The sequence below is a fragment of the Lineus longissimus genome, chromosome 3 (genome assembly GCF_910592395.1).
Source record: "Lineus longissimus chromosome 3, tnLinLong1.2, whole genome shotgun sequence".
Lineage (NCBI taxonomy): Eukaryota > Metazoa > Nemertea > Pilidiophora > Heteronemertea > Lineidae > Lineus > Lineus longissimus.
The window spans coordinates 6,833,183-6,844,327 of NC_088310.1; the positions used below are offsets into that span (position 1 = coordinate 6,833,183).

Sequence of the window (11,145 nt, forward strand, 5' to 3'; positions counted from 1 at the left end):
GATATTTATTACAACGATTCTGATTGGTTGAATAATCAGGCCCGAGTAACTTTCAGCCAATCGAGGTCTTCGTTTCAGAAACAGCGAGGGCTGATAAAAGCCATCATGGCCGCCGGGGATGCAAACAAAATTTTGAACGGGGGAATAAAATCATGTAAAGTGAAGGAAAATGGGTTCCACAATGGTGTAACCAATGGCCATGTGGTGAATAAAGATGCTGGGGACAAGGTAACATCGATTTCTGTAAAATATTATATAGAATACTCCTCTGTCGGCGCTCTAAACTTGCTGAAGAGTTGTCATATAAGTACTTGCATAATACACGTACATGCCTATGTACATGTATTTAGGTCTGTACACACGTACATGCCTATGTATGTTGGCCTGTACATGTGTGTTCTGATTTCCATCAGATTTTTTGCATGCCTTGGCTTGTTTGGTCATACTTCACCCATTATTCTCCCGCCATCTTCATAAATGGTTCTTTTTTAATTTGGGGCATGCCATTATCCCTATGTGTACATGTATTTAAGAAGTGCTGTACTGTCTGAGCCTGAAATTAAAAAAAGATCTGTTAGTGTTAACCTTTATTGAAAAAGTTTGTGTTTGTTTTTTCATTTCAGGCAGAATCATGGCAAACTTCATTCTATGAAAGTTTTGAAGAGACTCCGCTGTGGGTTGCTGTCATCACATACATTGGTTATGCCTTCCTCATCGTGTTTGGCCATATCAGAGATTTTATGAGGAACAAGGGATTGGAAAAGACACATTCCGCGAAAGAAAATAAGAAATTGTGTGTAAGTTGGTTGAAATACAAATAAAAGGCGAGATGATATAATACATGTATTTTTTTTGCTATCCAATGGCCAGTGTTGCATTAACATAATCGTGTTTGAACTATCGTTGTCCACTATTGACTGTGGCATTGGTGATACAATCTGTTACTAGGTTTAGTATTATGTTTGCTGACATTTTACGCATATGAAAGATTGACCAGTCTGTCTGAAGTACAAATTACTACCAGGGTGGGGTCAGGGTTCACAGACCTTACACCTGATTCTTCCAAGTGAAGAAATATTAGACCTTTTAGACTTTAATTAAAGACAATCACTGTTTTTACATTTATGTATATATATCTAAACTAGAGTACTTGACATAGGTGCTAGATCTAAATTTTATTTGGCAAATGTGCGTATTTTTCTCAATTGTCTTATCTTATCAATTTTGAACTTACAAATAAGAGGTCATAACATTCGTGGCATCAACTTAAAATGCACTATGATAACGCAATTTCAATTGTATAGTTTTGTATTTTCAGGGTTTTGTTCCGCTGTATCAAAGCTTTGAAAGTTTCTACACCCGAAACTTGTACATCCGAATTCGAGATTGTTGGAACCGGCCAATTGGAAGCGTGCCTGGTGCAGAAATTGAGCTCCTGGATAGAAAATCCCCCGATTATGGATGGAATTTTGAGTACGTATTTGGTGATGAGCACCCGGTCGATTGACTGTATCAATAAATGAAACTCGAACTAGTCTCTATTAATATGGGCAATCCGGGCTACATGCTAATTTTGCTCCATTGAGTATATTAGAATTGGCTTGACGAAATGTCCAATTGGACTTGCCACTGAAGTTGACATAGAATTTTTTTTCTTGACATTACCCAGCAGTGTGCCTGGGATTCTCTGAAGGATCCAGGGAACTGAGATAACAATGGAATAATTACTGGAAATTTCCATATTCAATTCTATGACACCTATTATGCCAATTTTAATACACTGTCAGAGTCACTGCTGCTGTAAAGAATGAATAATTCAGCTTATGATTTTATAATCTGTATTTGTAAATGATCGTCAATAGGCCTACTCGAACTGTTGGTAAATTCTGTGCACTTTGTCTCTAGAATGAGTACAGCTGTCCCATCTGCACCACATTAAGTAGAGTAGGATAATGTTTATCTTTGAGAATTATTGTTTGAAGCATTTGTTGAGGTGGGGAATACAGGATTTCCTGAAACTCAACCTTATTGGACTGCACCTGTGTCTGTCTAAAGTCATGAATTGAATACTCATGGATACTATTTACCAGGTTTTATTTGAAGCAGTCTGAAGCTCCAACCTCAGTCAAACTATGTTAAGAGCTCATCACCATCATCAATCATGAGGCCTTTTACCATTAGAAAGGCATACCATAATGACTTGTTCACTGCAGATACATGACATGAATGAAATACATAACAGACGCTTGTTTTACAGGTTTGCAGGGTCGCGCACCAAGGCCCTCAACATGGGATCCTACAACTACCTTGGATTTGCCGAAAACCATGGGATATGTGCCAATGAGTCAATTGAAGCAACCAAAAAGTTTGGCCTGGGCGTGTCAAGTGCTCGCCAGGAAATTGGTAAGTGACAATCAGGCCAGAACTTGCATTGTCTTGGTCTTGGGACTAGGCATGTGACTCTCATTTCCAATCCCATTTCCTTCCATGGGCATGTGATTGCTCTTGGCTGCTATAAGTGACACTTCCAGTGGAAATGATATGTCCTTACATACATCGATGAAAAACAAATGTGTTGGTTCATTTTGCACAGCAGTACAATGTTATTTTCTGACTAGTCTGACCTACAAAATATCTTTGATGACCTCAGGATGGGAAGTACTAGTAATTAGTACTCTCTTTCTCATGAAACAACAACTAAAGTCATTTTGGCACAAAATAAACTATAAAGATTCAGACAAGAGCAATTTGAAATGATGCCTCCCTGTAAGTTTTGACTACTGATCTTTCAGGCACAGTTGACATTCACCAGCAACTTGAAGAATTGGTTGCAGAATTCGTCAATCAGGAGGCTGCCATTACATTCGGCATGGGCTTTGCCACCAATTCAATGAACCTCCCAGCTCTAGTTGGACAGGTGAGTAGATTTCATCCACGCCTTCTTCTTCTTAACCAAATAAATGTTTCAACAAATATTGGATTTGTTATGAAACAACACTACACTGTGGTATATAATGGAAAATGGATTTGGAGTTTCTTGTCTCAAAAATTTTTTTGATATGAAAAAGACATCCACATTAACAAAAAGTCATCAGCTGACAACACGTTTTTATAAGGAAGCTGTGTAAACTGGTGCGTCTCCACTGGTAGACCTGGGTCTAAAAAATTATGTTCTCTTTCAGGGTTGCCTTATCCTGAGTGATGAATTGAACCATGCATCTCTTGTCCTCGGATCGAGATTGTCCCACGCTGTAATCAAGACTTTCAAACATAACGGTAAGAACTTTGAAACGATCGATAGACCTACCAGCGGCCTTTTCACCGCACTGTAGTACTTGCAATATTGTTTGTTAGAGATGAAGCCAGTGTTTTGATTCTGTATCTTGACACACATGTCTTGGAGTTTACTACAATTGAGAAATCCTGTTTCAATTTCAGATATGAAAAATCTGGAGTTCCGTCTACGTGAAGCTGTGATATATGGTCAACCTCGTACCCATCGTCCATGGAAGAAAATCCTGATAGTCGTTGAAGGAATATACAGCATGGAAGGCTCTATTGTAAAACTCCCAGAAGTTGTGGCATTGAAGAAAAAATACAAGGCGTACATTTACTTGGACGAAGCGCACAGTATTGGTGCCAGTGGACCAACAGGAAGGGGCATTGTTGAATACTTTGGACTTAATCCCAGGGATATCGATATTATGATGGGCACTTTCACCAAAAGTTTTGGCGCATCTGGGGGCTACATCGCTGGATCTAAGGTACAAATAGCCTTCACTGAGATATGTTCTATACCGTCTGGAACTAACTGTCGAACCTCTCTAATATACAGGCATTGAGACTAGAAAATGTTGTCCTTGAGAGATGTCCTGCCAATGAATTAGAATTGAAATATTTCATGCTTTTGACGGCACATTTTCAAAGAGGGGTCCATATCTAATTAATCCAATAATGCAGATGGTTCAAGTTTTTGACCCTTTTGTATTTTCATTTCAGAAAATCATTGATCATCTTCGTAGCCACTCACACAGCGCCATCTATGCGACGAGTATGTCACCAGCGGTGGCACAGCAGGTCATCACGAGCATGAGGATGATCAGTGGAAAGGATGGTAGCGGAGAGGGTAGGCATTGTGATAGAAGATTTTTCCAGTCTGATGCGATGGCGTCGATATCCTCTTTTTATTTCCCGGCAAGCTCAAACAAATCATCTGTCCATTGACTTGTGTCCATTTGGGCAATCACCTGAAAAACTTACCTCTCTCTGAAAAGGCGTCCGGAGAGTAAACTGACCTCTTCCTGAAAAGATGCCTGAGGAGTATTCAGGTCTTGGACTCGCAGAGCTGACAGCATACCAGCAGGCTATGACTGCATATCACGAATGACATCAACCAATTTGGTGCCTCCTCTGTTGATTCTGCCTCAATATAATATTGCGATATGTTTCAGGTAAGAGACGAATCGATCAGCTTGCCTGGAACACGCGGTATTTCCGCCGACGGCTTCACGAGATGGGATTTATCATCTATGGTAATAAAGATTCGCCTGTCGTACCCTTGATGTTATTCATGCCGGCCAAAATTGCGTAAGTACAACTATTTTATCAGGAGTTAAATGCCGATTTCTTCAGAATTTGTCAGGGGGTACTTTACATTTAAGAATGATTTGAAAGGTACTGGTATCGGCCTGAGGTTTAGTTCCAAGGGCTCTGTTAAAGACACCCTTGAGGCTGACAATAGGTCATTTCTTCATCTTGCAGTGCGTTTGGTCGTGAGACCCTCAAGCGAGGATTGGCGACTGTTGTTGTTGGATTTCCTGCCACTCCCATTATCGAGTCCAGGGCACGTTTCTGCTTATCGGCCGCCCACACTAAAGAGAGTCTAGATTTTGTGAGTAGAAACATTGTATGGATCTTCTGTGATCTACTGCATTCTAAGCCATTTTTTCTGAAGATTGAGACTAAGCATTGAAGTAATCCCCATGTTTATTTAGAGATGGACTTCCTGCTTCTACTAGATAAATGGAGAATTGCAGTTTTGAAATTTGCCAAATCTTTCAATATTGCATTTTGTATTCCAGGCACTTGGGGTTATCAGCGAAGTTGGTGACTTGTTGAAGTTGAAGTACTCTAACAAACCAAAAGATCCTGGATTTTCGGAATCAGATAAAGGATTCTTTGCTGCTCATCTGGTGAGTATTTTCCTGTTTTCTCGAAAAGGATCTACACGAGGGCTCTTTCTTTGGGTTCAAGAATTCTATTAGATTGAAAGGCAGAGTCTTGTCTGTAAGTGCTCTTAGGCTGTGGAATACTCTTCATAGTGACATATATAGAAAGAGCACTTAATATTATGGTTCAGGAGACAGAAGTTATCACTACGACTGGGACCGACTTATTCCGGCACCTGTGGCCATATGACTGCCTTGTACTATAACGTAATGAAATATATACTCTATTCTATTATATCTTATCTTCCAGTCCAAAGAGCTGTCCGGATCAAACTGAGCCAGAAGTAGACCAAGAAATCGTTGCTCACAGCTGAACCAATGTACACCCAGCACTACACCGAACCAGTACATTTAACTTTATCAAACGTAATCTTCCATGATAGTATGATGTTTACAGAGACAGTATCAGTTCTTTTGTAAAACGATTGGTGATATATTTTCTATAATTTATTATATGCATACTTGGTAATGATCTTGACTTAGTAAAATATTTATTCCTTTTTTTTCTGGTGACACACAGATGTGCTAAGATTTAAGTATTAAGGGACTCTACTATATTTCCATACAACTACTGGTGACAATTACTGGTGACATTTGCCTCAAAGAAAGTTAAAAGGTTGAACAAAACCAATCATTATTCAATCGACAATCGCCACATCACTGGCCAGTACATACCTCGGCAATACAATAACATTACCTGGAGTCAGATTTCATCAAAGTAGAAATATGCAGAGTGGAAGACAACATGTTTTCTTTGAGGTGGGTGCTACCATAAGTCATTGACTAATGCGAGGCATTTGGTGCAACGCAGTAATCACTGTGTATTATCTGATGAGCCCAAACTTCAGATTTCATGCTTTAATAATTCAGAAATGGGAACAGCTGTGAAATATTTTGTCCTTATTTCTAAAAGTGCCAATTCAGGTCTTACATCTGATACAAGCCCTAGGCCCTGAATCGGCAGGTCCAGGGCCTGATACCCAGACTCGGTGGACTTTGTTATGTGTTGCGGGCATTCAATATATTAAACATACTTGATGTAGTGTAATCAGTTTTACTAGTATTATTACTAGTATTATATTAAGCACTAATGTGATAATTTCTCTTAGTTGGCAATTCTGCTCTGAGATAGAGGAATGTGTCAACATTTGTAAATAGTAATCTTACTTGTTCTGGAGAACAAGGGATTGGCATACTGTAAACCCATAATTCTTCGCAAGCTTCTTATTTTACTGATTTTAATTTCCACTAACAAAATATTTTGGCAGCAAATTCAGGTCTTTTCAACTGATTATTTAAGAGAGTGCCAATAGTATTTTCAATATGAGAAAGGGTTTGCAGTGCATTTTATGCTTTCTTTCTGTTTTCTCCACAGTTGAACATGTTGAAGGGATTATCGTCTGCTCTTAACAATGCCCCTTTGTTTCCCATGCCTGTGTCTGTGTCAAAGCAGGCATGAATGAACCTGTCCCAAATGTAGACTCTATAACTCATTTCTATAGTATTTTGTTACACGAGCTTCTGAATCCAATGCTACATAATCGAGAGTTTGGCTGACTAGAGGTATATTTTCATACATGTAGGCGTTGAAAACATAAAAGTGGGGCGAAAAAGGTGGCTGTGCGAAATTCTCTTTAAACATGTTAAATAGAGTTTTACGCGGCTACTGAGCACTTTGTCTACTGCTGCTCCTGACCTAACCCCTGTCGCGATTAATCCGATGAAATGCTTACGTCTGCTTCACTTTGCTACATAATACAGCCTGCTGAACACTGCATATTTATTCTGATCAAAAGATTTTTATTTTGTAAATACGCACATATCAAACATGTAAACATGTATTTGCCCATGTGTAAATATTCTGCTTTTGGCAATTTCACTCAACCTATAACAGAACCAAATGATTGGTGCAACCATTTATAATCAAAATGGCAGCATGTATAGTAAAGGCCTTTGTGTTAAATTGGTTAAGGACTTTCGAGATTTGCGGCTGAGAGCTAAGGGCACTTTGGACGATTGTCAAAAAGTGTCACATTGTCCTTACAATAAATGTATAATTAATGGGACTGGGATGTTAAAAGTGAAGACTGAAGACTAATTTATTCTTTGTTATCTGTCTGATTTTGTAGTACAGTTGTGAACTTTACATCCGTTCTTGTATGATGATTTGTTTTGAGGTTAATCTGCGAATAATCCTCAAAGATCATTTTATTTCAAGACCCACTGATTATGTGCATCTTTTGTCTTTCATGAACACCTTACATTTACTTTCTATCATTCCACGAAATATATAATTGTCCAGGTGACAGGTCCAATCAGCGTCACACGTTTCTGTTGATCTCATGCTTACAAAATGTTGTAAACGTGGAGTGTAGTATGTGTATCACAACAATGAAGAGGCTCTTTCATATTTACCAGACGTGTACATGTACATGTAGTATGTGTATCACAACAATGAAGAGGCTCTATCATATTTACCAGATGTGTACATGTACATGTAGTATGCGTATCAGAACTATGAAGAGACTCTTTCGTATTTACCAGATGTGTACATGTACATGTAGTATGTGTATCACAACAATGAAGAGGCTCTATCATATTTACCAGACGTGTACATGTACATGTAGTATGTGTATCACAACAATGAAGAGGCTCTATCATATTTACCAGACGTGTACATGTACATGTAGTATGTGTATCACAACAATGAAGAGGCTCTATCATATTTACCAGACGTGTACATGTACATGTAGTATGCGTATCAGAACTATGAAGAGACTCTATCATATTTACCAGATGTGTACATGTACATGTAGTATGCGTATCAGAACAAGGAAGAATATTTACCAGATGTGTAGTATCAAAAATTGCATATGTATGTATAAGTTCACGGAACTCGAATAGTTCTAAGTTTTGAAATACCTCAGTGTTACACGTACCACTTCTCTTGTAAAAATATATTATGTTCTCCACCATGAGATAATTGTGACAGAACAACCGGGGTGTGGTTTCTCCAATCTGTATTGACAAGCATTGGTTGATCTATTGATCTATTAATCTAACCTATTGACTGGTATTGATGTTGGGGAGGTACTTGCCGCTGAGTTTATCCTCTCAGTATTATAAATGTTGTAAAAATCTTATAAAAATCCCTTTAGCAAGAATTTCTTGGACGCGTTGTGTTAGATCTCAGGACATATATAGGCGCCATAAATAGCTCAGAACCGTGAAGTATAATATTTGGTCTTTTCTAGAAAGCATGCAAGGTCCCACACCTACCCTTGGTTCTTTCAATTCAACGTGAGACAACATATTATTGTTGGGACCTTGTGTGTACGTACCTATGTATTATCACTTAAATTTCATTGGGAATAACGTCATGATTTGAATGGCAGTAATACACAGGACTTGGCAGTGATATAATCTTCTGACATGAACAATGATGTACTCTAAACGACAGGAGTCTGAGAGAAGAACATCATTATTGTAACCATATCCCATTCTTTTAGTATTTAATTCAAAGGTCATGAATTTCTGTTTGTTATTGTGTTCTGTACATATCGTGTAATATAAGTTTTCCATGCGTTTGTTTGATGTTGCAAATTGCCCAATGTTGTTTTCAGAGTGATAATTGGGAGAAGCCTTGGGTCCAGGCTTTTCCAGAAGATAGCCCAGGTGACTTGAGAACAAGGGAGAGCGATATCTGTTGGCGACTTCATGTAACGTAATCTGGCCCATGTGGCTCCTACCTATAGTCTCCCTTTAAGAACTAGCTTGCATTGACTCTCTGTGATGAGATTTTTTCTGATAAAGATGGGTCAAAATCATCAAAATGGATGGTGTATGATATCTGATTAAATATTCCGTCCTTTGGTAGCAACACTAACCCATCAAATGTTAATCGATCTATTAATTTGACTGAGTCCTGCTCTGGCTTTGATTGATAAAATTGAGAAGACGAAAGGTTTTTCTGGGTTATGATCGAATCTGTTTATGACACATTGATGATGAACATGATTCACAGATGAGTCAATAAAAAAGTTCAAATTGGGATCGTCTCGAAATTCATTGAAGCCAAAAAGCTGGTACAGCTTAAATTTATTTAGAGACTGACACCTGAGCACTGCATGTTTCAGTTCCTTTGCTAAATCTTCTCACTTCGTCCAATGTTAATAAGAAGCACATGTAGATATCTTCTATTTTCAATACTTTGGTTGACCCTGTTCCGAGGAAAGAATTGTGTGTTGAGTTTATGAAAGTTCAATTTTAAACCGTTTGCTTTTTGAATAAGATACATGTATATATTTGTAGATTTTTAGTGTATTGTAAACCCTAATATTTGTGCGAGCCAAATATTTTCAGAGTAGGTGCTCAATGTGAAGTGTCTGTTTTATCTTTCTTAAAACCATTTGCTCGCTGAAGTCTTTGAAGTGTTATTGGATGAAGATTTTGCTAAAATGTCTGGAGTTCACAGTTTTGTTGGTAAATCTACATTTATAAATAGCTCATTGTAAATAGCTCATTGTAAATAGATTTAAAGATAGGTTATTGTGGTAAAAATTGAAAAATTTAGATGCGAAATGCCTTGCCTTGCCTTCAACACCAGGAGAGTAGTGACTCAGGCACGTGCCTTAGTCCTCTCCCCTCTAGCATCTCAAGTCGATTTTCCATGGTCCTTTGGGTGACCTGGCCCATAAGGAGTTGTGTCTTGGTATTACCACAATCATCTCATTTTTTCATATTGGCAATTACATGTATTAGTCTTTGCATCTGGACTCATCAATTATAACTAAGAGATTGTACAGCAAAGCATGTGCTGTTCAAGTGTGTATATGCACAGTGATAGGAGATTGGTTTTATTTTTGTCAAACACCAATCAATGTCCGTGGTACAGATGTTTCTCTGGCCCAAAAAGCTATGCATACACATACTGGATGGCTTCTAAAATGTGTTTAGGAGTTATCATTCTCAGTCTGCTGTTTTGATAAAGAGCAAGCACAGTGGTCATTTTATGTACCAAGGTCCTAGAAATAGCAAGATGCCAATTTTCTACCCTGCGGACTGATAGCTTTGTCATCTGTTTATTAACTTGATAATGTAGATTTTGCAAGATGAGTTATGGCATTGAAATATTCACCCATATTTTTTCACGGAAAATGGCAATGTTCACGTGTTTTGTGACAGCTTTGCACACTGCTATGCATTCAGTTATTCTATCCTTTAGCTAACACGAGAAATGCTGTAAAAACCAGTTTAGTGCTTAGAGATTGTGGTAGCTATCTAATAAATTTCTGATGTTTAGAATTGCAATTTCTTTGGTCCTTTGTGTGCCTGTGACTCTGATGGGTAGAGACATGTAGCAGATTGTGTGTTGCTGTCGTTGTGGCATTGAAAGGGCCATTGACAGTAGTCTCTCAGTGTTTCCATCAAGAAACACCAAGGCCATCTCTGCCAGAGAGGGTGACACATCGGCCATCACTCCATCAAGCTCATCCCACCTCTGACGTTGGCACATCTACACTCTCCATGTCAGAATCATCAAGGGCAACCCAACAAGAGATGATGGCACAATGACAATCTCTTGACCGAAGCATCAAGGCCATTCCCAACGAAGATGGTGACACATCGACAGTCTTCCCGTCCGAAACAGCAAGGCCATCCCGGCCAGAGACAATTGTACTTCGGCAGTTTCCCCGTCAAGAAACGCCACCAATATCAAAGCTCTCCTCGCCAGAGGCGACAGTCTCTTGTCAGAAACACCAAGGCCTTCCATCACAGTCTCCCAAAGAAACATCAACGCCATCCCATTCCATCAGCACTAGCCCCGTAAGAAACATCAAGGCCATCCCGGCCTGACACAATGGCACATCGACAGTCTTCCCGTCGAGAAACACCAAGGCCATCCCCGCCAGAGACG

The 11,145-nt window shown here is 38.9% G+C and overlaps 1 protein-coding gene across 1 annotated transcript; it reads left to right on the forward strand.

The window, feature by feature from the left end:
• Positions 1-80: 80 nt before the first annotated feature.
• On the forward strand, positions 81-10,532 carry LOC135485603 (serine palmitoyltransferase 2-like). The gene is made up of 12 exons (XM_064767812.1): positions 81-228; positions 624-797; positions 1,319-1,473; positions 2,258-2,403; positions 2,793-2,917; positions 3,183-3,276; positions 3,439-3,764; positions 4,000-4,126; positions 4,452-4,587; positions 4,762-4,891; positions 5,082-5,192; positions 5,479-10,532. The coding sequence occupies exons 1-12, from the start codon at positions 106-108 to the stop codon at positions 5,503-5,505; spliced, it is 1,674 nt and encodes a 557-aa protein (XP_064623882.1). The 5' UTR covers positions 81-105; the 3' UTR covers positions 5,506-10,532.
• The last annotated feature ends 613 nt before the right edge of the window (positions 10,533-11,145 follow it).

Bases quoted from the DNA above. Each gene is read 5' to 3' on its own strand.
- LOC135485603 (XM_064767812.1), top strand. From the start codon at position 106: ATGGCCGCCGGGGATGCAAACAAAATTTTGAACGGGGGAATAAAATCA. The intron at 2,404-2,792 runs GTAAGTGACAAT...CTGATCTTTCAG, and splicing joins AAGTGCTCGCCAGGAAATTG to GCACAGTTGACATTCACCAG. The intron at 3,277-3,438 runs GTAAGAACTTTG...TTTCAATTTCAG, and splicing joins CAAGACTTTCAAACATAACG to ATATGAAAAATCTGGAGTTC.